The sequence below is a fragment of the Sphaerodactylus townsendi genome, linkage group LG01, assembly GCF_021028975.2.
Source record: "Sphaerodactylus townsendi isolate TG3544 linkage group LG01, MPM_Stown_v2.3, whole genome shotgun sequence".
Taxonomy (NCBI): Eukaryota; Metazoa; Chordata; class Lepidosauria; order Squamata; family Sphaerodactylidae; genus Sphaerodactylus; species Sphaerodactylus townsendi.
In genome coordinates, this window is record NC_059425.1 from 88,144,673 (window position 1) to 88,171,837 (window position 27,165).

The window sequence follows — 27,165 nt, forward strand, 5'->3', positions numbered from 1 at the left end:
TGTCTCGCAGTTAGAGGGGGTAATCGAACTGCATTCTGGGAGTTGTAGTTCCAACTTACGGAGTATTTGCTATTCAGTTTGCGACTGCTGGGATACAAGCGCCGACCTACTTTGAGGTTTCTCCTTCTCGCCTCTCTTACCGGAACCCGGAAGCGAATGAGGCAAACGTGCAAGAAGATACCAGGAATGTCTTTGTGGTAAAGTGGCGGTGGGGTTCTGTTATTAGGAAGAAGATGGAGGCGCCCGGTGCCTACAGGTGCATCGAGTGCAATGAGAAGGCTACCGAACTGTATAGAGACTATCAACGGGGCGTATTGCGTATCTCCATCTGTGTAAGTTGTAGCAGGCAAAGCATGGCCGAGGAGAAATAGCGAGAATGGGGATTGTCGGGGTAGACGAGGAATGTAAAAGGACTAACAATAGCCTATCAGCTGTGTGAATATCACCACCAAGTTGTAGAATGAAGAGCTGAAGAACAAAGATGTGGAAAAGCAGCATACTTTCAACCCCTTTCTTTTCTGTTTTCTGTATATTTACATTTTAATAAGCAATTTACCTTCTTTTCTCCCCAGTGGGGAACCAAAGACACTTACAACATAGTTCTCCCCAGGGGTGCAGTGGCAGTAGCGCTCAATCCCCCTCCAGGCAGTAGGGCTCAAGCCCCTCCAGGCTATCAGACTCTGTGATTTCCCATCAGGGGCAACTTAATGATGGGGTAGCATCATGAAGCTTTTGCAGTTGTCAGGTTCTCAAGTTGGGTCAGTCCTGTTGGTCTCTGAAACAAGAAGTTTCTAGGAGGCACAAGGCTGATGGGGTTGTTGTTGTTTTAAAGCTAAGAGGGAGGAAAGGATCTTCAGTGGACAATACTGTTTATTAAGAAACAATAGAAAAAGAGCATTAGGAACATAAGAACAAGCCAGCTGGATCAGACCAGAGTCCATCTAGTCCAGCATTCTGCTACTCGCAGTGGCCCACCAGGTGCCTTTGGGAGCTCACTGCAGGATGTGAAAGCAATGGAAGGGAAAGAACAATGTATCTAATAATCAGAAGGCCTAAGGGTTGAACTAAATAATGTATTTCCTGTAGCTTCCAACACAAACTCTGATGTAAGTACAGCTAGATCTGAGTACAGTAGCACTTTAGAGACCAAGTAAATTATGGGAGTATAAGTCATCTAGAGTTAAAACTCCATCAGTTGAAATAGTAAGGCCCCTATGATTCTAAACTAGATCTCCAAGATTCCAATCCAGAATTAATTACTATACCGTATTGCCATTAGGATTGTCAGCTATACAAATAAGAAATCCAGGGCAGAAAGATAAAAGATAACCCTGGAAGCAACAGATGATACTGATATCTGACAAAGCCTATGTAAGTCAAAGTTGTAGTGCTGTATGGACTATCAAAACAAGATGACTTCTAGGTCATCCAATGGGCTCTGCAAGCTATGGGATTTTCATCAGATCTTCTCTTGCAGTATTCCTGATTATTCAAGTTTTTTTTAATTACTAGAATACATTTTTTAATTTATTTTGGCTTGAATTCCACCCTTCTCCTCATAACCTCAGGGCACCTCCCATCACATAAAAACAATAAAAATCATTTGGCCGTTGTGGGATTTCCAGGCTGTGTGGCCATGGTCTGGTAGTTTTTGCTCCTAAAGTTTCACCTTCATCTGTGGCTGGCATTTTCAGAGGCATATCATGGTGATATGTGTCTCTCATGTTAAAACAGTATAAACATGAATAGCGGCTAGAAGTCAATCTTAAATATACTAAAATTCCGAACACAATAACAACCCAACCAATAAAGCAGAACAACAGAAAAGAGGAGTAGAGGGGAAAGGAAGGGCTTTAGGTGGTAGAAAACCATATTTACCTCAGCCATATTCCTGGTTGAACAACTCTTTTACAGGCCCTGCAGAATTGCACCAAGTCTAGCTCTGTGTAATGAGCTCAGGATGGCGTATATGGTTCTTCCAGTTTATTATGACACATGAGGTAAATTAAGCTGCAGATATGAGCCAAGATCACTTTGTGAGTAACATGAGTGAGGATTTGGATCTGGATATCCCTGGGTCTAGTACAGCTTGCAAGCACCTTTGGAAATCTGGCACAGCATGGTGGATGCAGCCAAAAATGGTTGCCCTGGCTTACCTTCAGTCACACAGTGAAGACCCTTGTGCAATGATGGTAGTTGTTTCTTTCTGAACAGCCAATCTGCACAGCCAATCAAATCTCCAATAGCCAATCCAGAAGCCTTGCTAGGCTGGAACCTCACATGGCCCCATTCATGTTCCAAAGACATTTGTCATGTGCCAGGAAAGATTTTGACATTAACCATGGTGCTCACAGCACCACATTGGGTGGTCCTGGTCTAGTACTACTGTGACTATTGTGCTACACTGGTTCTTCTAGTTGTTAAAACTGGCATTTGCCTATGATCATTATGACTTCCAGATTTTAGTTTTTTAAAGGCCAAACAAAGAGATGAGTACTAGTTAGAAATATATTTTGAGGCACTTCCCATTCCCTGTTACGGACTAGTGAAGATGGGGTGCATGTTCCGTTATTGTTTGTAAGGGATTCCTCTGCAGACAGGTGTTTGCGAACATGGAGAAGGATCATACCTCGTTAACTTATTATATTCTTCTGTTATTGTAGCAGTGACCACCAGAAAAAGCAGGATAGAAATCTTTTAAATATATACTATGTATTCCAGTCCTTTGAAACATAGTGAATCTTATTACAGTGCAGATATTCAAAAGATTTTTCAAGGACAGTTCATGGTGTATACTTGTCCTTCCCAGTTTCTTGTTTTAATCTCTATAAAGTGCAAGGATGGCCTCTATGTTCCTTTTAGTGCAATCTAAGCCATCCAAATACTAACCATGGCCAGGAGCAGGCTGTTTTAATGCATTTTTATTGGAGGTCTTTGTTATCTGATCAGACTTTTAAAATTTTGTAATCTGCCTTGAGTTTTTAAAATTTTGAAATCTATCAGTGAGAAAGGCAGGCTATGAATGAAGTAAACAAAATGTACAGTGGGGGGTATCTGAGAGGTTGCAAGATCATATTAAAAATCTTGGCAATCCCCAACCAGCATTGCTGCCATGGTTGGTATTGCTGGGGAGTGGAATGAAGTGAGATCATCCCCAAAAAAGTAACAGATAGGAGGAATGGAAGGTAAAACAGGAAGTGAGAGGATAAAAGGAAAAGCTGGACATAGAGGGAGAGAAATAGAAAAAGGGGCATAAGTGAATGGGCAGATTCACTTATCTGGAGGAAAACTGAAATAAAGGTGACATTCAGTGATATGGAGCAGAAAAATTTCCAAAACTATCGTTCCATGGAAAATTTTCCACCGCACATTTGTAAATATAGTCTGTTTCGCCATAGTTGTCAAGACTGTTGTGCTGAAAACCAGTTGTGTGAAATGGGATAAGTGTGGGATATGATGCATGGGTCAGTCCCAGTGCTTGTATGTGGTGCCAGCTTATACATGTGCATTTGTCTTAGTTTGATGATATTATTTAGGTTTTACTATCATTGTTTAAATAATTTATTTAAATTTGATTGGAAATTGTCTGATTCAAATTTTCTTAGAATATCCACAAAAGGAAAAGGGAGGGGCTGAATGGGTGGTGGTGGAAGGGGGATGCTGGTGAGATAGAGGGAAAGGCTTCACGGGGAGGATAAGAAGGAACACAAGAGAATGGGAGTGAGAAGAATGAAGTCGCATTATCCACTTGTAAGCTTGTAGTTCTGTGCTGTTGTACTGTGGTCATTGTTGCACTGTGCCTAAATCCCAATGATCTATAATCACTAATACATCTTCAGCTTACATGGATCTGTGTTCAAGTTGTTTCCTATTCGTTTCATAAATGAAATTGTATCATATATTATTTTCTCCAGATGTATTTCTTGTTGGCTTCCTTTATGCCATGTCAGATTCCAACATAAGGATGCACAGAGCCCTATCCAACTGTCTGCATCAGATTGCCACTCCCAAGGAGGCTTCCTGGTGGCATGGGGAAGCTACTAACCAATTAAATCCTCCCTGCTGCTAGAAAGCCCCCATTGGGCTTAATGGACTTACGCCACTGAAAAGGTGGTGCAAGTCCAAAGCCCCAACCACTGATGCAACGGGGGCAATGGCCAGGAGGAAGCCAACTAGTATTGGCTCCTCCCCTGACCACACCCCCGGCCCACCACTGCTATGCCAGCAGAGGCACAGGGATGCTGGTGTGGTGTTCAGCACTGCATCCAACTGCCGGGCAAGTGTCCCAGAGAGGGCAAATCCACCAGATGTCCCTGCATCATTCGCCATGGGGAATTGGGGCCCCCCTTTGGGTGGGACCAACAGTCTTTTGTTTTTTTTCCTACTTTTTTATTGCATTACCAGAAATCTCTTTCCCTGGATAAATGTGCCAAACATTATTTCCACCTTTCTGCTTCCCCCCTGTCAACAGGGCTCACTTCTGCTTGCATTTTCATAATTTGGTAGGCCTTATTTGTTTGGTGAATTAATAAGTTGTTCTACAGAGTCCCACTTATCCTTGATCGATCCTTTTTTGGCATCCTTTGCTTTCCTAATTATTAGGCTGTTTGTTATTTATTGATTAGATTTGTATCCTCTCTGTCCTGTGGGCTTAGACCAGCTTACAGCAGTTTCCCCAAATTAAAATTCCCAGATTCCTAAGTGGTCACAAACGTAGTAATTAAATTGCTTGTGGAGTGAAACAGGCCAAATGAAATCAAAATTACATTTGATACCCATAAAATATATTTAAAATAAAAAACATTAAATAAAAAACATCACACCATCTATATCCATTCCAGATCGGTATTGAAAGGGCAGTATTTTTAAGGAACATCCACCTGCTAAATGGAAATTTGTTGACAGGATGTCGCTAAGGTGGAAACCTGGGCTCAGTCCCAGGTGTGGTGGTGATGGTGTCTCTGGAGGTATGCACAGGAAGTAGGTGGATGATAACTCTTAGCTCCTAGAGGACTATTTCTCCCCAGAACTTTGTCACGGGTCAATGCTGTGTGTTAGAAACATCTTCACAGTCTCACAAATGTTGTGCTTGTTTGTATTGTCAAAGGCTTTCATGGCCGGATTTTGTGCTGGGGAGCTGGAGTATGGTTGCTAGTTCTAGTATTCTCAAGCTGTATTCGTGGCTGGCATCTTCAGAGGATCCTCTGAAGATGCCAGCCACAGATGCAGGCGAAACGTCAGGAGAGAATGCTGCTAGAACACGGCCATACAGCCCGGAAACCACACAGCACCCAAGTTGTGCTTGTTTCTTGTTGTGTTCTCACTGCATTGTGAGAGAAGTCCTCGTTGTCGTTCCCTGGCTCTGTCCTCACTGAACAGCTAATTATAGGTGTTTTTTGTTTTGTCTGTAGTAGGTTCAAAGGAAAATGACAGCAATGTCACAGAAGCTGGTAGGAAACTGAAGTCTCAAGATCTTTAATACAATCATAATATCAGTGACATGGTGACACTGTAAATATGTTCATTTTGGTTTATGTTTGTGCTTTTACAGCACATCTTTCCAGAGTTTCTATATGTTGGCTTGGCTTATTAGCCCATCATTATTTAGGGTTGTTACAACCCCAGTACATTTCCTAAGCCCTCTGTTACACAAAAGGGTGTAGTGGTATGGAAGAGATGAGAAAGAGCAGGAAGCATCAAGAATCCTGCTGAGACAGGATCCCTGTTTCAGTCATTACAAGTTGCAGCTGTGAGGAGGGCATTTGTGTACGTTGGGCATCCTACTTGCCAGAAGGCTCCCTCTCAAGCTGATTGAGTGTGTTTTTGATGCCTGTGCCCTCTACCATATGTAGCTACCCCAGTCTGGCAATGGATATCTTCCTCCTTTGGCTCCTTTGAAAGCACTTGCACAATTATTTGAGAAACAGTTCTTGAGGATCACTTGCCAGGTTGACAGTATGTCTCTGCTAGCTTCACAGCATGCCTTTTGCTTGGATTCCACACATCTGAATTGAATCCCATGTTCAAGCTGCTGTATGTGGGGGTGTACTTGCACTCTCAGTATGGGGGCTTGAGTGTTCCATTGTGTTCAAAGGTTAGCACTTTTTTGCTACCGTTAATAAAAAGCTTATTGAAAAGCTATGTTAAATGCACCTTTATTCAGCTCAGCTTTATAAAAAATGGATAACATATTCTTAAAACAGTTGGGGAATGAAAATTCTGTTCATGTAGAGCTGCACAGAAGCTGAGAAGAAATAATTTTGATAATCTGTTTAAACCCCATGTTCTGAAATGATGCTCCTGCTACTTCATTCACATTTTTTTGAGTGTGAAAGTTGTGCAAATAAAGATTTTAAACTGGGGGAAGAAGGTGATACTCTTGTCTTTAGACTCGTTATATTTGTCTACTGAGCTTGCGAATGGCCCTGGTGGAGGACAGCCAGGCAGTGTTCAGATCAGTGAATTGTTGTTAGATGAACATAACACTGTTTTGGTAACATATTGGAAGAGGTCGTCCCACAGATGCGAAGGCCCCAGACCATTTAAGGCTTTAAAGGTTAGTACCAACACTGTTGGTACTCCACTTGGAGTCAGTATGTTGGCAGAGCACTGGCTGGATGTGTGTTTTACCTCAGCAAAACCCTGTCTTCTCATTCCATACACATGTTAACAAGCTTTGTGTCACTAAAAATGATCTTTTTATTTTTCTTGATTAGATTTCTCCCCATTGAGGATGTAATGTGGTTTGCATCATTCTGCTTTCTATTTTATTCCCACAACAATCTTGTGATTGTTGGGTAGGTTAAACTGGCAAACTAGGTTGGGTACGCGTGACTGGCAAAAGATCACCTTGGAAGCTTCCATGTTAGAGTGGGTATTTGAACCTGGATTTTGCAGATCCTAGTCTAAAACCTTTACACCATATGCTTGCTGCTATGGAGAGAGAGTCTTCATGTATCTGCAGAAGCAGACTCAAATTTGTGAATGCTGATGCTAGTATAAACCGTTATGTTAGTCTTAAAAGGGCCATTAAACTCCTGCACATTTTTAGCATGACATACTAGTCTCCTGTGCCATGGCCTAGTAATGCAAATTAGAGGAATTCTGCCAAGCAACCCACTAACAATAAGGCCATCTGTGAAATCTACTGGGTTGCAACATGAAGCCTGAAGCTTTTGGTACCATTAATTGTAGTAGCTTCGTGAACTGGCAGTCTAAAATGGGTATTGAAGGCAGTGTGTTCAAATAGCTTAATTCTTGTATGGTTGATCAATATTTCCCCCCCCCCCTTCTCTGACTATTTGCCCCCCTTCTCATATCTCTCTCTGTCAATATTCCTTCCATCTCCCTCTCCCCCCTCCCCCGCCTTTAAGGTAAAGGTAGTCCCCTGATCAAGTACCAGGTCATTACTGACTCATGGGGTGACATCACATCATGTTAACTAGTCAGATAATGTTTACGGGCTGGTTTGCCATTGCCTTTCCCAGTCTTTGCTTGGCCTTTTTAGCTGCATCATAGGCAGCAGGACATCAGGCAGTTGGCAGGATTCCCAGGAGCCCCCACCTTGGCAGCAGAGCCTTCAGCATCCATCTGGATGTCCCAAGAGTCATCAGATCCCCAAGTGTGAAACAAAATCTCTTTTCTCTCAGTGTGGGCCTAATCTGCACATTTAGATATCTGCAGATCTGCTCACACTTGAGAAACAGATACACAGATAAGTAGCAACCTTCAAGGTCTTTCAGGAAACATCTCTTCCCTGTCCCACTATTTCCTCTTTCCCTTTCCTGAAAGCACCCAGATCTCTCGCCTTTTCCTACTTCCTTCTCTCCTTCCAGAAATCTCCTGCATCACAGTAGATCTCCCAATTACAGAGATCAGTTCCCCCTGAGGGTTGCCAGCTCCTGGTTTGGAAGTTCCTGGAGATTTGGGGCTGGAGCCTTGTAGAGGCGAGCTTTGTGGAGGGAAGAGACCTCAGCGCAGTATAATATTATGGAGTACGTGCTCCAAAACAGCCATTTTATCCAAGGGAATTGATCTCTGTCATCTGGAGATCTGTTGTAATTCCAGATGATATCTAGCCTCCACCTGGAAACAACCATCTTAGTAAGGGGTTAGGAGTACCAATAGGCATAATTCTGTCAAATTCTATACCTTATGGCTAAAGAATTGAGAACCTCCCAACAGTGTTCTCTAAAAATATTCATCTAAATTTTTATGTCCAAGATAAGGACCTATTTCCTCACAGTCACAATTTCTCCATATAATTCACAAACTTCCAATAGTTAATTTCTGTAACAGAATATGAAATGGTGAATATTTAAATTCTACCAGTATAGATCTACAATTCTCCAGCTACAATTTAACACTAGCTAGAAATGCTGCTTCTTTTTTCTTACACAAAAGTAACCCTCTGGGTATAAATGTCTTTACACAAAATAATGGGGTATTGGGCTAGTCAACCCCCGATTGGGGCTGACCTCCTCACTACTTCTGAATGGCCCAAATAGCTGCATAAACACAAAATACCATCATTGAAACATTTCAGCACTTGCTGGTTTTCCGCTTATTTTTTTGAAGTATGACAATATGCTTATCCTCTTTAAGGAACAGAAGTATATTTACTCACATCTTGCTTTTGCTGTGGCTAGAGTTGTGTTTCCAAATCTACTCGCTTTTCAGTAGCCACCTCCCCTATAACAATAACTGTCCGTTAATGCATGTTAAAAAATATAAAAGCAACATATTTCAGTTATGTTGTTAGAGCCTGGAAGCAAGCGGTTGCAGTTAGTAGCATTTTCTCTCCTGACGCCGCATTCGCATCTGTGGCTGGCATCTTTCAGAGGATCTTTCAGAGTGATCCTCTGAAGATACGCCAGCCACAGATGCAGGCTTAAACGCCAGGGAGAGAATGCTGCTAGAACACGGCCATACAGCCCGGAAACCACACAGCACCCAAGTGATTCCGGCCGTGAAAGCCTTCGACAATTCACATTCAGCCTTGTTGTAAGAACATTTCGTTTGACAAACATACAGACCAGAACAACCAGGGACTGCTTCTCTCCCATGTCCTGCGGTCATTCTCAATGGAGAGTTCTGCCTTTCCCTCTTGGAAGTCTGTGAACTATATGGAGAGATTGTGATTGTGAGGAAACGAGTCCTTATCTTGGACAGAAAAAATATGGGTGGAATATTTTTAGACAATGTTGTTGGGAAGTTCTTGATTTTTAATCCATTTGGAAACTGGCAACCTTTGTTCCCCTAGAAAAAATGGCTTCCAGGATGGAGAATGGAATTGATGACATGATACCCTTCTGAGGTCCTTCCCCTCCTCAAGCCCCACCCTCCCCAGGCTCCATCCCCAAATCTTCATGTATTTCCCGGTAATCATATATTGGTATCCCTGGAGTTGGTAACCCTATCTCCTTCCCACCCAACTATTAATCTCCTTTTTATCTGCCCCACTGGCTTCAGCTCCAACCCCCCCTCCCCCCAGCAGCATGTAACTAGGAAAACTCTGGCCCAATTGTGTGGTTTTGCCACTGGGCCAGGCCCACTTGCAGTCTCAGGAACCCTCAAGGACTTTGTGAGGGGGCACCTCACTTTCCCCTGTATCCCCCTCCCTCCACTATTTACTCTTTCCCTCCTTTTCGCTACTTCCTCTTTCTCCAATATTCTCTCCAGCTCCAGATTTAAGTGACCTCAGATTTGGCTATTGGTATATAGATAGATATTACTGGATAATGGCCAGTAATTCATCTCAGCCAAGACTGAGATGCTGTTACTTGATAATATAGCGAACCAAATAGTTACTTCAGACACAGTGTGATGCCATAGTTTAGTTTAACCATGGTTTTCTTGTGAACCCAGGATTCAGTTCTGACATGATCATTCAAATACTGGTTTGCCTTGGCCAAGTCTTGTTTCAGCTTTTTCTTTTGTTACCCCATCTTCTTTGCTGGTACCCCAACCTGCAACGTGGTGAAGACATCACCGAGGATTAAGCCATGGAGTTGGTGTTCACACATCACCAACTGCTTAATGAACCAACTCCGGACCATGGTTTCAGATCCTGGTTTTGCATATTCTAACTACCCATAGGTAGTGAAGTGGCCTTTGTTCGTATATTCCTACTAACCCATTAACCATGCTTTTGCATGATGTCTAGATAGAGTAAGTGGGACTGCTAATGGATCCATGTCTCCAGTTGGATATTCAAGCTTCATTTATTTATATCATTAACTAACCGCATCCCTTTAAGTAAAAACTAGAGCTGACTATAGTCATTCATATTCTAGCTGAAACAAGCATATTACTGCAATATGCTCTTTGTTGGGCTGCTTTGGGATTTATATACCAAGCGGCCTTAAAAGAGGAGAAAAATTATATTTTTATGAAAGATAATAAGCAGCTGTGATGGTTGCAGGGAGAGGAGCCTAGAAGCAGCTGCAGTGGAAAGGAATAAAACAAGTTTTAACTGCTTGTCCTTTCTCTCCTATGACAAATTGTGCTTCAGCTGGAGTTTATTATCTTCCAACCAGTAAAACTTCTTTTCCTATTATAAAAACTAAAATGGAGGTCATCTTTTATAGCCCTCCATATGTTATCTCCCCTCTGGACAAAGACATTTTCCTCAGCAAGATTGCCCTTGAAAGCTGCAGCGAGGGTATTTACATGCATTAAAATGGTTGGCAATCTGCCTGAATTTTGTAGGAACGTAGTTATGACTATTGATCTGGTTGCTCTCCTTGATGCTGTGCCATTTTCCTTGTGAGGCTTGGAAGTTATTTTTTGGATCTGATCTTAATATATACTCAACAAATGAAATATTTATGTAGCATCAAAAAGGAGGTCCTATTTTAGTTAACGTCTACTGCAATGTAGTCATGGGCTTGAATTTGTCCAACAATACAGTTTAGCAATAATACAGTTTAGCAATAAACTCTGAATACAGATGACCTGAAATAATTAGACAAGGGTTTATTTGGGTATTGTTGTGTGTGTATTACTTTAGGTTTACTTCAGGTTACATTTTCTCATGTAACATTTGGAGTGTGTTGGATAAAGTTGCTATAAAATATTTTTTTTCTCTTGGAATGAGTGAAATACTTTTAAAAGACAAGTTTCTACTAATTCAGAATGTGTAGTATGCAGATTTTTCTGTTTTCAACTTGTTCTTTTCCCCTCCATCTCCTATGCCCCCCTCCCCCCCCAACAAGATATGTGTCTTAAGGTAGTATAGCATGTAGCTGTTTGCACCTCTGTTATCAGGAAACTGTATTTCCAGCGTTTATATAAAAAAAAAACCTAAGGTATTAACTTTCACAGATATGCAGTTCTATATGCTAACTAACATATAGGCTGTGCATTGTAAATTGTCACAAAAGCAAAATGCATTTGTGTGTGTGAGTCAAGTGCAGTTAAGTTGGTTCCAGTTTGTGGTAACCCTATGAATTAATGCCCTCCAAAAAGTCTTGTTGTTAACAACCTTACTCAAGTTTTACAAACTGAGGCCTCTGACTTCCTTTATTGAGTCAGTCCATCTCATGTTGGGTCTTCCTCTTTTTCTTCTACTTCAACTTTTCCAAGCATTATTGTGAGTTCCAGTGACTCATCTTCTCATAATGTTTACCAACATCCGGTAGCCTCAGTTTAGTCATTTTAGCTTCCAGGCTTGTTTTAATCTAGAACCCACTTATTTGTCTTCTTGCCAGTCCAGGGTATCTGTAAAAAATTTCTCTACCACCACACTTCAAATGAATCAACTCTCTTCTTCTCAGCTTTCTTCATTGTCCAACTTTTGGTCAGACTTTGCATTACAGCCCCTGGCTGCTTGTGGTGCATCTCACCTCTGTATTAGAGCAACTGTATTTCTACTGTGATTGTTATACCCTAAGTAATGTCCTAATCCAGTTTAGGCTTTAGGAAATAAGTACTGCATGTATTTCAGTTTTCCTAACATTTATTTCCTTGCAGTTTGTTTTTTGATGGTTTCAGAATTCCCAGAAATTTTACATCTTTCTTACTCATGTGCATTTTCATCTCATTAACTGATACTTCTTTTTGGTTGGTGTTTTTGGAGAAGTACTCTTTATTTGATTGGTGCCTTTTAAAAAAAATGTGGGACTGAATATTCTGGAAATATACCTGCTAGTCACCAACATTAAAAATCTGAATAGGGCTAGCAGTCTGTCAATTGTTTGCAAACCCTAGCAGGCAATTTCATTGGACAATACAAAGTTATGCTTTGTTATAAGAAATAAAACTTCATGCAGTTTTTGTAGCCTTACATTCACATTGATAAGCCTACCCTTACTAGTCCGATTTCACTGAAAAGTCTCTCTGAAGTTTTTCTTTGTAAGGATGCTCCAATCTCCTAATCATGTTATTCTTCCTTACTTTCTCTGTTTAAGCCTTTCTAAGAGAAGGCATCAGTAACTGTGCACACTATTCCAGATGTGAGAGCACTGTAGGTTTATGTAATGGAGGTATAGTACTTGCTGTCTTGTTTTCAGCTAATTTCCTAATAATTCCAAACACTGTGTTGGAATTGCTGAAAAGGATCCCCATCAGTAGAATGGGACTTCCTCCCCTCTCCTTCTGCAGCCCAAAGATCTTCTCCAAATTCTACTCCTGGGGGGCCAGGGAACCCACAGGAACAGCATGAGGGGTGAATCAGCCGTGGATGGAAGGATTCAGCCGTGGATGGAAGGATTCAGCAAAAGCATATCGGAGAAAATCTACTGCTGGATCCAACCCTTTATGTTTTCCTTTCTTTACTACTGTACCACAAACCAGTATCATAGGCTGGCTACAATGTAGCTATGCTTCCTGGATTGAATGATAGCTCCGTATTTGTAAAGCTCTTATATACAACTGCTTTTCTGTTTAATACGTACGTTATAATTAATTTGAAATGCCTATTTCTGCACATTGAATCAAAACATCTTCACAGGGCCAAAATATACAGCTTTGGTATGAGCTGCTAGTACATTCCTTTGAAATCTGGCAGTTGGCAAATAGCTCTCTTTCTCTGCCTTGTGATGTATATGAATTTAATGTCTGAGTTTTATGATAGGCATAACTTGAAACTATTTCTCATATTCATTCATTCATTCATTATTCATTCATTCATTCATTCATTCATTCATTCATTCATTCATTCATTCATTCGACTTAATAAACCGCTCTCCCCCGAAGGGCTCAGAGCAGTGTACAGATCAGAAAATAACAAAAACAAAACATCGAAGAATATCATTAAAATACATAAAACCCCTTTGTCTTTGGTTTTGAGAAAAATTGAGACTATACCATAACAAGTGCAGAACATTTTATGTTATCCAATGTAGGGACTGCTGGGAATGATTTGCAAGAATCTTAATAAGCATTTTAACTTGCTTCTGCTTATTTCTTTTCAGAAATCCTGCCAGAAACCGGTGGACAAATATATTGAATATGATCCTGTTATAATCTTAATTAATGCTATTTTATGCAAAGTACAGGCCTACAGGCATATTCTGTTCAATACAAAGATAAATGTAAGTTCCCATGACTTTTTCCACATCTTAATTTATTGTAAGGTACGTAGATCTTATTCGAAGTCAACGAAAGTAATGTTGAAAATATGTAGTCCGTGACACATTGCTAGGAATGGCCCCTTCCCTTGGAACCTCCTTCAGTGGACTAGTGATACTGAGTTTCATTGGCCTCCTAAAAGTTGCTTCTTATGTGTGGTGTTTTTGAGAATGGGAAGACTCTTGAAAGTCACTCTTGTGCCTACATAATATACGTACACATATTAACTGAATGTATGATGAAGTTGATACCCAGACAGCTACTTCCATGGTTCTTGTCTGTCTGGAGGCCAGTTTCATGGTTACTCTTGCAGTGCTAGTACAAAAATGTGGTGATCCCCTGTGTGTGTGCATTGGAGACTGTTCCTTCTGTGGAAAAAAATCACGAGAGGCTTGAACCTTCAGTTGTAGCCTCATTCCTTTCACATGTTGAAACCCAAACATTAAAGCAGGTTGCTGTTGTTTTTCTTGAAAAAGCCTTGTGAGGGTCGTTGTGTTTTGATCTGAGAGAGAAAAAAGCCCGTACATCCTAACAGGGTCTGAAGGGAAACTCTTACAAATCCTTGATACCAGCACAAATGCTAAAGATTTGTGCATTCTGTCCATGTGCCAATTTCAGCAGCAAGGAGAGTGTATAGAGAAGGTGCTCCTTAGAATTGCCCCTACAGATCTGTCAAACATTTGAGCCAGAACACTTTCCGGAGCCATCAAACGTCCCTTGGAAGCCAGGATTATGCCCGCGTGGGGTACTTTTTAAATTAATTAGGTATCTTGTGTGCAAGTGTAATCAGCCCTGAACCCTGAGGAATGGGCAGAATAGAAATTGAACCAAATGAATCACTCTGTCTGATCAGCTTGTTGCATTATTAAATAAATGATGATCACTGTGTGATCCACTTGTTGCATTATTAATGCCGATGGCCCCGTTGTAAGATCCATTATAGGCTTGCCTTAACATGTTCCCTTGCTCTTTGCGCTCTTCAGAGCTCAAATGAAAAAGGATAGCCACTTGACAGTACAGTAATCAAAAGGGCCATGGTAGCCTGGCCTCACGTTAAGAGATCCTTTGCAGAGTCTCAATTCTGTGCTGTGCGTATTTATTCCTTACGGCCTCCTGTTGATGCTTAGCAGAGCAAAATTCTTGACCTGTTTTAAGGCAGATCTTTTATAACTGTCAACTAGGTAAGGCCCTTCCAGATTTATGGGTGATAGAGAGTGCTTTCAGGTGGGGCCCCTCCCCAACATCTGTACCTGTTCTGTGATCCTGCTGTTTCCTTCAGGTGATCTCATCTCTCACTTTAAGGTCAATAGGATCAGAAAAGCAAGCAACTAGTACAAGCCAGTCAAGTCTACGTGTGAGTTGTTTCTCCCTCGTTTCCCAAGTTTGTTCGATTCTGTGCCTAGGACTGGTGGGGAGGAAAGTAACTGTAAGAGGATGCTTCCAAGACATGCTGTGCTGCTCCTGCTCTTTTCTTCGTGCCAGGCCTTGTATGCTCCATTCTGAGGGAATTTAGGCACCGGGTCACTCCCCTTCTTTTCAACTTCTGTCATTCCTCCTCTTCCCATCATGAGAAAAGTGCAAAGCTGGCTTTGAAGAGGACATTCACAGCTAGCATTATCGAACCTGGCAAAACAGCGTGCTTTGTATTTGCAAGTGAGGGGGGTGGGGTAGTGGGTTGTGGCAGCCAAGAGGCTGTGTTAATTGAAATGGTTGCTTCTAATACTTACATTCTTTTATTCTTAAGATCCACGGGAAGCTCTGCATATTTTGTTTGCTTTGTGAAGCTTATCTCAGGTGGTTGCAACTACAGGATTCAAGCCAAAGCCCTGACCCTGATGATTTAATTAGATATGCCAAAGAATGGGATTTTTATAGAATGTTTGGAATAGCATCCCTGGGTAAGATCAAAGGTTATCTGTTCTTGCTGCCAAATAGGCTTCTAAGAGTGTAATTTGATGCATTTTAGACCTGTCTGAAGTGCCTTTAAATCATGAATGCTGAATGGATGTGTTGTAATGTTTGTTAATTATTTCTCAGCTTCCACTGAATTTGCTTGATCATTGCGCTTTGTTTTAATCATAAACTGCTTTGAACTGTCTTGGAAATATGGTGTATAAGTACAAACTACAACCTTTTGTCAGTTGTTGCGCTTGAGGGCCCCAAAAGAACCATTAATGGCTTTTGGGGGAGCACATAAGGCCACTGTGGACCAAAGGAGCTTGAAAAATCTCAGTGCCCATGCAAAGACAACTTTGCCATTCTTTCTCCTGGCCTTATCCTCAAGGAGACTAGATCAGAGGCGTAGCTAGGCCAGAGTGCCCCCGGTGCACACTCTGGCTTTTTCGCCCCGCAGCACCCCACCCGACTCCACTTACTTTTAGGAAAGGAACAGGCCGAAGAAGCCTGCCTGCGTAGTTCCCACCAGGCCCAGGCAACGCAGGCAGGCTTCTTCTCTGGGATGTTCCACTCCTAAAAGTAAGTGGGGGGGTGTACTGTGGGGGGGGTGCCACGGAAGGGGGCGGGGGGTGCTGCGGGGGGTGGGGTTTTTTTCCACCCCCACGTGACCAGAATCGGTGCGCCCGGTGCGTTGCTCACCCCCACCACTCCCTGGTGGTTTAGCCACTGGATTAGATGTATTATTGTTTTGTCTTTGCATATATTTGGATGATTTTGTTCAAATACTTGTGGCCAATTATACAGTCCAATCCCAAAAGGTGCATGTTTCCAATCAGAACTTCCCTTAAAGGCATCTTGTGCTTAAAAACCTCAGTTCTTAAAATGACTTGTTTCATCCTTCTTCCAGAACAAACTGCCTTTTTGATTGGCATCTTCACTGCTCTGTGGCTAGCAAGACCAATAGTCCTAAAAACCAAAGCAGATTTCATCCTACTTCTGAAAGCATTGCTGCTGTCTAGCTACGGAAAACTCCTGCTGATTCCAGCTGTTATTTGGGAGCATGACTATACTCATTTGTGCCTCAAGCTCATTAAAGTATTTGTCTTGACATCAAATTCTCAAGCAATTAGAGGTACTCATCTTGTTTTCTACTGCTGTTATAATTATGCTCTGAAATAGGTCAAGATCTGACACATTCAGTCCTGGGTTGATGTGTCAAGCACCAGGCTATAAAATTCCAGAAAAGCTACAGTTTGTTCCCTGAGTCATAAAAACTAGTGGAAAGAGACGGAATTGCGAAACAGCTGACCTGAATCTGTACAATATATTTTTAAAAGTCATTTCTGATTGAAAACAGAGTCTGTTGTTATAAATGGCTGGACTCTGATTTACAGGGATACTGGGGTGAGGAGGTTATAAAATTTGATACTAGTTTTGCCTGAGACATGTGCATAATAGGTGGGTTTGTTCACATGTATTACATTTGATACTGCTCTGAGTATCACTCTGTGGGTCATGGAATCTGTTTCTTCAGTCCTTCGCCAAAGGAATGTTAATAAATTCCAGATCTGTCCATAGTGTTCTCTATTTACCAAGCCTTTAAGAAGTCCAGGTAAAATCACTTCTGGTTCAGGAAGGATTCTGTCCTATATCTAATTGTGAACCTGGCTGCCATGGAGAGTATAGACTCACTAGACGGATAAGAGTAATTTTTGTACAAACTTGGGGGAATCAGCCAGGTTTGCAGAAAAATATAAAACTTTTTTTTTAAAAAATGTAAAATTAACTTGAATATAAAGGCATAGATCTCAGCTGCTGTTTTTGAAGCCAGAAGCACCTACCCACCTCTGCATTAGGCAGGCAGATGGAAAGGAGGAGCTGCATGAATTAATGGGTGAGGGGAGCAGAGAGGATTGCTGCAGCTGTCCCTTGGAGCCCCTCATTTGCCACATGAGCAGACAGGTCAGTCAGGGGAACGGGGAGCCACTGCTGCCTCCCTCTGTGCCAAGGGCAGTACAGGAAGGCGAGGAAGAGGAGGCAGGGAGAGGAGGAGCAGGAGATACTACCGCCCTCTGCCACATGAACTTGGGGAGGGGGGAGCAGGAACTACCCCCACTCCACTGTCTACTACTGGTCAGTGCTTGCTTGGAGAAGGGCAGTGAGGTTGCTTCCCCACCCTTCCCCTGGTGCCAGGTGCACTGGGCTGGCACGTCTCCCAGACTGCCACCCCCTCCACCTTCCAGACCTTCCTGCAACTGCACCCAGCCAAAGGGACTTACTTGCCCTGTGTGTTCCTGATGTGAGTCTCCCTGGGTAACTGAGGTGCAGGAGTGGCTAGATGAGGTTGGCGATGGAGAGGGCCTGTCAGCTCCCAGATCAGACACTTGTAAGTTTTCAAGGATTTTATTGCTGACATGTAAGGAACAGAAGAAGACAGTTCTGGCAAAAAAGGTGCCAAACAGTTGATAATATGGATAGAAGAAGAAGAAGAGTTTGGATTTATATCCCCCCTTTCTCTCCTGTAGGAGACTCAATGGGGCTTACAATCTCCTTGCCCTTCCCTCCTCACAACAAACGCCCTGTGAGGTAGGTGGGGCTGAGAGAACTCAGAAGAACTGACTAGCCCAAGGTCACCCAACTTGCGTGTGTTGGAGTACACAGGCTAATCTGAATTCCCCAGATAAGCCTCCACAGCTCATGCAGCATAGTGGGGAATCAAACCCGGTTCCTCCAGATTAGTGTACACCTGCTCATGATCCCCACCCCCCACATGTGAACTAAAAGACTCAGAAGAGTCCAGCCTGGAGGCCCATCCCAGCTGCAGGACTCCAAGGCCAGAACAAGTAGATAGCTGTGCACCTGCAAAAGCGAAAGCACTCCCAGACAATTCTCCCTCCCAACAATGCCATCCTGACAGGGGCACAGCTGGCTTCCCTACCACAGCCTGCAGCCTAGCTGGCTCTGATTCCTCTGTCATGAATCTCGTGGGTCCTCCACTTGTATGCATTAATTCTCTGGTCTCAGTGTCTTTCTTCTACCTTCACATGTTCATGGTTCACTCAACAAGTTGGATCCCAGAAAAAAAAGCCAGCAGGAGGAGCTGAGGAACAGTGCCCCTCCCTGCTTCCCCTGGGCAGTCTACTGTGCATTCCAAGAATCCTGTCTTAAGGTCTGGAGAAGAAAAACTTCATAATAAGGGATGCTGCAGTGATGATTGAAAACTGGGTGAAATCGCTTCCTTTGCTGATGCAAGCTGCTAATGGAAAAGGAAGAAGGAAGCAATTTTACTTTACTTTTCATTCATCTTTGCATTACCCCACACAATGGCACATAGTGTTTGCAAAGCTCTCTTAGTAATCAAAGAAGATTTTCAGAGCAACACAGTAGGCTTCTGAAGGAAGGCAGGAAAAGATCTTCCAAGTTTGGTGATCGTTTTTACTGGATTCAATCCAATGTGTAGGTAGTTTTTATTTATGACGACTGTAAATTTCCTAACCATAACAGGCATACAATAGTTTAAAGACAGTCTCTCTAGCCTTAATTTGATTTTTTTTTGCCATAACTCGCAGACAAGTTATGGCAACCCAGTGAGGTTTTCAAGACAAGAGACTGTAGCAGAGGTGGTTTGCCATTGCCTAACACTCCCCACAGAGCCACTCTGGACTTCCTGGGTGGTCTCCCATCCAAGTACTAATCAGAACCGACCCTGCTTTTTTTCCAGAATCTGATGTCCAGGCACTAATGTGAATGGAAGAGTTATATTCTGCCTTTTAAATCTGCAGCCATTTTTCACTAAGAGGCGTCCTATTCAGATCCATTTCTCATTTAATTGAAGGGTTTTCTCCCAGTATATTTTATTCATAATAACTTTTTGTTAACATTTTGCCTCTAACTGGCACAATGTATGATGGATTTAAATATAGTTGATTTTCTATATTTGAAATATAGTTGATCTCACCACCTTTGCTTTAAAAGTTGCATAACAAAAGGGACAAAAATATACTGGACAGCTGTAAAAATATCATTTGTGTTGAGCAAGTTTATGCCTAGAAATGTCCTTTGAGTTTTGATCTTAATAATTGTTTATCTCATTTGTAATGGGTGTTAAACTACCCACTGCCCCAAAAAAGGGAAGGGTTATTTTTCAAACAGACATATGGAAATTCTCTTTACATGTTCCAAAACAACATATTAATCATTAAATCACAGGGCTTTATTGAGAAAACTATTCTTTTTGACACTCTGTCCCTATAGGTTCACAGCCCTCTGACTGTAGAGAAGCCAGATCTTGAAGTTTATTAATTCCAGGTAGATTTAGTATCCTATCAAAAGATCACTCATGTTTATCTGTTAAGATTTTTTTAATTTAAAAGCTATCTAATAATCCTGAAATGATTAAATATGAAGGAATCACAATAATACAAAAATAATTGCATATATAAATGAAATCACAAACAGAAATATATACATAACAACCCTTATCCTTTCTATTTTAAGATTGAAAGATAAAATGTAGTTTCTGAAATTCTCACGAAAGCGCTTTCAGAAAGATCAGATAGTCTGTTGTATACTACTTCTAAGGGATTCAGGGGTATTTTGAAGGTGGCTAATGACCCAACTGTGGTAAATCCACATGACCATACCAAAACCTTAAAGTTTGTCCTTTCTGATGGTAAGTGGTAAATTCTTCTCTGAGCTTAGAAGACAGAGATTGTTCAGAGATTTTTCTGGGCAATCATCCACCTACTGAAAATTATCTCTTTTCCAGGGTTGGAACAGTGAGAACATAGCTGAGAAAATAAAACTTTTATATGTTTTGCAAATTTGAAAACTATAGAGCAGTGGTTCTCAACCTGGGGGTCGGGACCCTTTTGGGGGTCCAACGACCCTTTCACAGGGGTCGCCTAAGACTCTCTGCATCAGTGTTCTCCATCTGTAAAATGGATAAATGTTAGGGTTGGGGGTCACCACAACATGAGGAACTATATTAAAGGGTTGCAACATTAGGAAGGTTGAGAACCACTGCTATAGAGAATTGTCAGGTCGGTATGTATTCAGTCAATACCTTTAACAGACAAGGGTCTGCAATAAATTAGTCAATTAAATGTAAGTAAATTTATGTACTAGCAAAACTTCTGTAGTTGCCACCTTTTTAGATGAGGAAGTCTGTCAATTTCTAACTTAAAAAACAAAAGCTACCACTCATTGTTAAAGGCCATTGTTAGCATTCTTTTCTACAGAACCAAATAGATTGGTAAATTAAACAAGTGTATTTTTCAATTTATGACTGCAAATAGTGGGACTGAAAGTTGATTAAGTGCTCTGCCTTTGACCCTATTAAATTTGGCTTGAGACTGGCTGTGAAACAGGTCTGATGGGTTTCCTCTTTTTCATGAATAAATATTGTGCTTCTTTGTTGCAGTTATTGGGCCTTTCAGAAGCATTTTACTTAGTGGATATCAAAATTTTAATAAGACAAATTTCACTAAAACATTCCAATGTTGTTATTGTTTTTAAATTGGCTGCATGCCAAAGGTTATTTTTGGAGATCAGGAATCCTCAGGATTGGGTCTATGCAAGATTTGTCTGTTATTTAGTCTTCATGTGAAACATTTAAGAGAGATCATCCCTTGTTTGTGTGGTTGGGACATGCCAATGACACCCAGGTATATATCTTTATATAAGCCACTGGTGACAGCTATTGCTGCCCTGATCAGTGCCTGGCAGCTGAACAAGCACCAATTGAATATGAATCCTGTCAAAATAAAAATGAGTATTAGCCTGTAAGTTTTTGAGGGAAACTCAATGTCCTCATGTGACGGAGTCCAGTGGATCCTATTTAACTCAATCAGTCATTCTGATCCATGCCACAGTTACTTCAAAACTGGAGTACTGTACTGTGTTGGACATGGGACTGTCTTTGACAATTAGGAAACTTCAGCTGGCACAAAAAAGACACCAGCTTGTCTACTACAGTATCTGGAACTAGGTGAAACATACACATTACACTATTTCACTGGTTCTCTGCTAGCTTCTGAGTCCATATCGAGGTGTTGGTTATTTCCTATTAAGTTCTTCATTGCCTTGGACTGACCTATCTGCAGGACTTCCCTGCCTGATATGTTTTCCTGCAATAGCTTTGCTCAGCAGGACAGAGTATTTTAAAATTTGTTCACTGGAATGTTTTATGTGATGGCTCTACCTGCTGAATTATTGTTTGCTTTCAGAAATCTTTAAAATTTAACTTTTTAGACAGACATGTTAGTACAATGGAGTTATTCAGATTACTAGCAGCAAAACCCATTTTATGGTTTAACAAAATGGGCTGGGAGGGGAGAGGTGCACAACTTTTCCTGCTTGCCCACCTTCTTCTGCCTCTCTCTGTCGTTTCTGCTGCCGCTTGGTGTTTGTGGGTTGGGAGAGGGCAGGTGGGGGAATGGGGAGCGTGCTAGCCGGGAGGTTGACTTCCTGGCACCCTGCCCACTGGGCCGTTTTTTGTTTGGGGACGGTAGTGGTATAATGGGGAGTGTGCTGGCAGGCCTGGCGGGGAAGGTTCCTGCCACCCTCACCACTGGGGAGCTTCTTGTATGGGAGGAGGGAGGGTAGTGTGCAAGGGGGAGGGTCCTGATGGGGAGGGCAGCTTGCCGCTGCCTTCCCAGCTGGGCCTGCTTTGCTACTGGGTTTGGGGAAGGATGGTGAGGGATGAGTTGGAATGTGAAGGATACACTTCCAATCAGTGGGCACACAGGGTGCCCATCCAGCTTGCCCATCCAGTATGCCCATCCAGCATGGTTGTGAGCCATTGATTCATTCCAACTCTTACTCAGGATAGGTCATATAGGTTGAGAACAGGATTTGACTTCTGTTATTCATAATTTGCCCTTGATTCTTTTTTTGAGAAAGGAAGGTTAGAAATATTAATAATCAACATTTGCAACAATTTTGATGTTCCACATTGTTCCAAATCAAGTAGGCTTGGGCTTGGATCCAGTGGAGGGTATTTTATACAACAGTGGGAGGGGGGAAGTGAGGCATGTTCTTCTAGATCCAAGCCATTATTCATAGGCGTCAAGTGTTCACTAGAAATAGGATTCTATCCAATCTAATTAATTTGTCCTCACTGTAGCAAACCTTTTGAAATGCTGCCAATCCCATTTCTGTTTCTCTTGCAGTTACCTTGAATACAAGTCGAAAGCTTTGTCTGATGGCCATTGTGACTGGACTGATTTTCGAAAATGGTATCATCTATCTGTTCCAGAGGATGGGATGGAACATTTGAGGCAGTTGTCTGCCTTTTCAATGATGGATATTTCTTAAAAGAAAGGGACACCTTTGAAGTCAATCTCAGTTCTTTTGTTGCCACCGTGTTATTGTCCATTAGTTATAAATGCAATAGTAATGAAACTTTGAGTGTATCAGCTTTTCCAGGCTGAACTGATGACAAGCTGAAACCAAGCCAAGAACTTCAGTTGCCATGCAATGATAGTTTATTTTATAGCATCCTTTGGTACTTTTGGTCTTGCCAAAAATATATTTGGCTGCTGTTACTGTTGGATTTATAAGTATCAAGGAGAGCAGTATTAAGGAAATGGACCACATCATTTTGTGTTTGGGCACTTGAGGAAAAAAAAGCCCTAGATAGGTTGTTTCCTTGTGAGAAAAAGGAATTTACTCATGGAGAAGAAGAAACCATACTGTGCTTAAATACATTGAGTTTATGAAATGGAGAGTGACAAATTGTATTTCTGTAACAATTAAAAAACAGTGTGGTTTTAAGACATGGTGTGACAGTAGGTGGCTTAAGAATGAGGTATATAGGCTGCAAGTATTATACACCATAACATCAAGCTTGCCTTAGGTGGGCATCACTTTGTCTACCGTGCTGTGGAAATCATTTTCTATTTGGGTGGTCAACACACTTGATGTTGACAAATCTCCAGATAGTAGGGGCGGGGGGGGGGGGGGGGGGGGGATGTTAAAAATCTGTAATAATAGAGTGGTTACAAAGCATTGTCTCTGATGTAAAAGTACATTTTAAAATTCTTTTCAGAATTCTAAATAGATTGTCTCAGTTAAGATGAGTTTGTATACCTTCATGCAGTCCTTCAAGGACCAAATATGAAAGAAATGTCACTTCAAGAATTTCCTTGGTAGGAAAAAAAATCTCAATGGGTCTCAGCCTTTGCACTATATAAAACTGCGATCTGGAAGGACTGTCTAAACCGTCCTGCATTAGGATTGTGCTCTGCAATGACTCATTGTAAGCATAAAGCTAAATGGAATATCCAGGCCCTTCAAGTAACAACCTCTTGCATAATTCTGCTGTTTGAATATGGAAGTGTATAGAAGAGGCTCTTGCTTATTTGGGCACAAATGCAGGATTTATGGTTATCAGGTCCTTTTCAATTTGATAATTTTGGGAAACATCAGACTGCATAAGTGACAAAGTAGCTGTAGAAGAAACTAGTATAAATCTGAACTACATCTGCAGTCTCAGTACTAAACACTAATACTACAAGTTCTATCCTAGCACCAAAGGTGAAAAATGCTCCCGTATATGTCAAAATTGATATATAGTTATAACATAAAAAGTCTATGGGTTGCCTGATTCCTGAAGAGAATTACATCTTTGAATATGTGTTTCCATTTATCTATATCAGTGATGGCAAACCTTTTCAAGACTGAGTGCCCAAATTGCAACCCAAAACCCACTTATTTATTGCAAAGTGCCAACACTGCAATTGAATCTGAATTGATTCAGGTTTAAGTTTAGAAATGTATTACTCAGGAGTAAGCTTGGTGAAGCAACCGTGTAACGCTTCAAATGGGTGAATCACGACCCTAAGAGGGTTTACTCAGAAGCAAGTCCCATTGCCAGCAACCGAGCTTACTCCCAGTTAAATGATCCAAGTCCAGGCCAGCCTAGATGTGTGTGTGTGGGTGTGTGTGATTTTCCACCCCTCCACATGACGGACTCTGTGCACACGTGCCCACAGAAAAGGCTCTGAGTGCCACCTCTGGCACCCGTGCCATAGGTTCGCCACCGCTGATCTATATGAATAGTGCCAGATCCTTTCTGCCTATACCACATTTATTTACATTCACTGTCACATCTTTACATTCACATCTTTCAAGGCAGTAGAAAGTGAAGTTGGTTAGAACAAATATTGTGTTTGACTTAAGTATTGTTAACCTGCTTTTGACTCATGGCGACTATATGAATTATTGTACTTCAAAATGTCTCACTGTTAACAGCCTTGCTCAGGTATTGCAAACTGAGGGCTGTGGCTCCCTTTATACAGTCAATCCATCTTCCTCTTTTCCTGCTGCCTTCAACTTTTCCTAGCATTATTGTCTTTTCCATTGAACATTTTCTTTCCATAGTGTGACCAAAGTACAATAACCTCAGTTTAGTCACTTTAGTTTCTAGGGACTGTCAAGACTTGATTTGATCTAGAACCCACTTATTTGTGTTTTTGGTGGTCCACTGTATCCATAAAGCTCTCCTCCAACACCACATTTAAAATGAACCAACTTTCTTTATTGTCCCAACTTTCACACCCACACATAGTAATAGGGAATACTATGTCCTGAATTAATTTCATCTTGGTCATCAGTGGCTCAAGTAAGAATCTTTTCTAGCTCCTGCATGGCTGCCCTTCCCAGTCTCAATCTCCTTCTGATTTCTTGGTGTCAGGTTCGCTTTTGGTTGACAATGGAGCCAAGGAATAGAAAGTTTTGAACAATTTCAGTTTCCTCATTAACCTTAAATGCCCAGTAACAAGTACTTTTATCTTCTGGATGTTCTGAATCTTTTAACTTTCACGAGTAGTCGCTTTCAAGTCTTTGCTATTTTGGGGCTGTAATGTGGTATCACTGGCATATTTGAAATTACTAATGTTCCTTCCCCCAATTTTGACTGCACTTTCATCTAAACCTTATCCAGGTTGCCTTATGATATATGCTTCACATAAATTGAAGAGATAGGGCGATAAAATACATCCTTGTCCAACACTTTTGGCCATTGGAAACAATTCTGTTTCTCCATACTTTGTCGTAAGAGTAGCCACTTGTTCAGATTACAGGTTGCACATCAAAATAGTCAAATGCTGTGGCACGTCCATTACCTTTAAAACCAGCTGTAGCTTTTCATGATCCATACAGTAAAAAAAATTCGTAAAACCTATATTCCATCTCATCTCCATGTTTCTAGATGGCTTACATAAATGAAAAACACAATAAAACCTCATAAATAAAATATAACAATTAAAACAATCCCACCTCTACTCCTACACCAGCAGCTATAACAGGGGTTTCCAGGGAGGCTATCCAAATGCCTGGGTGGAAAGGAAAGTCTTCACCTTGCACCTAAGCTCATAAAGAGTCGGCACATGGCAGATTTCCAAGAGGAGACTATTCTGAAGCCTTGGGACAATTATGGAGAAAGCCCTCCCACATGCCTCCGCCCCCGTGGCAGAGGGAGGTTCCATCAGGAGTGCCTCCGAGTGTGACCTCAGTGCCTGGGCTGTAATACAGTGCTCCCCAGCCACATTCCCTGGAGCCGGTTCAGCAAAATACCATGGTCTGTGTTATCAAAGCTGTTGAGAGATGAAGGAGAATCAATACAGTAGTATTCCTCCTGTCTCTCCCCTGGTAAAAAGGAGGAGTTTGGATTTATATCCCCCCCTTTCTCTCCTGTAAGGAGACTGAAAGGGGCTTACAATCTCCTTTCCCTTCCCTCTCCACAACAAACACCCTGTGGGGTGGGTGGGGCTGAAGAGAGCTCAGAAGAACTGTGACTAGCCCAAGGTCACCCAGCTGGCATGTCCTGGAGTGCACAGGCTAATCTAGTTCCCCAGATAAGCCTCCATAGCTCAAGTGGCAGAGCAGGGAATCAAACTCTGTTCCTGCTCTCAACCACTATGCCACTGCTGCTCTCAAGGGTCATCTGTCAGGGCGGCCAAGGCCATTTTCATCCCATAACCATGCCTGAGACCAGATTGACAGGGGTTTAGGAAATCAGTTACTTCAAAGTAGGCTTGCAGGTGAGCCACCACCACTGTCTCCAGGACCTTGGCCAAACATGGATGTTGGCCACTCCACCGCTCAACAGTGGAGTCCAATCCTGTTCAAATCTGTGTGATTTTATCTTGAAAGTGCACCGCAAAATTATTACAGAGGGACTAGGGGGTACTCTAGTCACTCTCCTCCAAGCGGTGGACAGCAAGCAATTAACCACTCCAAATAATGCTTCTTGACAGACAGCTAATGGACACAATGAGGGCAGAGAAATGCCACCATTGCCACTTAGTAGGCCTGATAATGGACTCTCACCATTGACTGATCAAATCTGCAACGCAATTTCTGCCACCTGTGCTCAAGCCATTAGCCCTCCTGCTTCATTGCTCTCAGATCCCCAGTATACCAGGGGCTTGAAGGGCTCTGCCAGAGAGGTGATGGCATTCAGGGGCAATCATGTCAGTGGCCCTCCTGATCTCACTGTTCCATAGGGAGACTAGAGCCTCAACAGGAGCACCTGCCATATTTCCAGGAAAATCCCCCAGAGCTCTCGGAATCCCTGGGATTCCATCCTCCTCTAAGGGTGGACCATCTTAGTTGGTTTCCCATCCCTGCAGAGGGAGAATGAAGCCCAAATTTCACCAGGTCATGATCTGTCCATGACAAGGGACAGATCTT

General features: G+C 41.9%; 1 protein-coding gene across 1 annotated transcript; it reads left to right on the top strand.

Moving 5' to 3' along the window:
* The first annotated feature begins 39 nt into the window (after window positions 1–39).
* ARV1 (ARV1 homolog, fatty acid homeostasis modulator) lies at window positions 40–23,244 on the top strand. The gene is made up of 5 exons (XM_048486514.1): window positions 40–332; window positions 13,416–13,535; window positions 15,317–15,470; window positions 16,376–16,600; window positions 22,641–23,244. The coding sequence occupies exons 1-5, from the start codon at window positions 234–236 to the stop codon at window positions 22,745–22,747; spliced, it is 705 nt and encodes a 234-aa protein (XP_048342471.1). The 5' UTR covers window positions 40–233; the 3' UTR covers window positions 22,748–23,244.
* The last annotated feature ends 3,921 nt before the right edge of the window (window positions 23,245–27,165 follow it).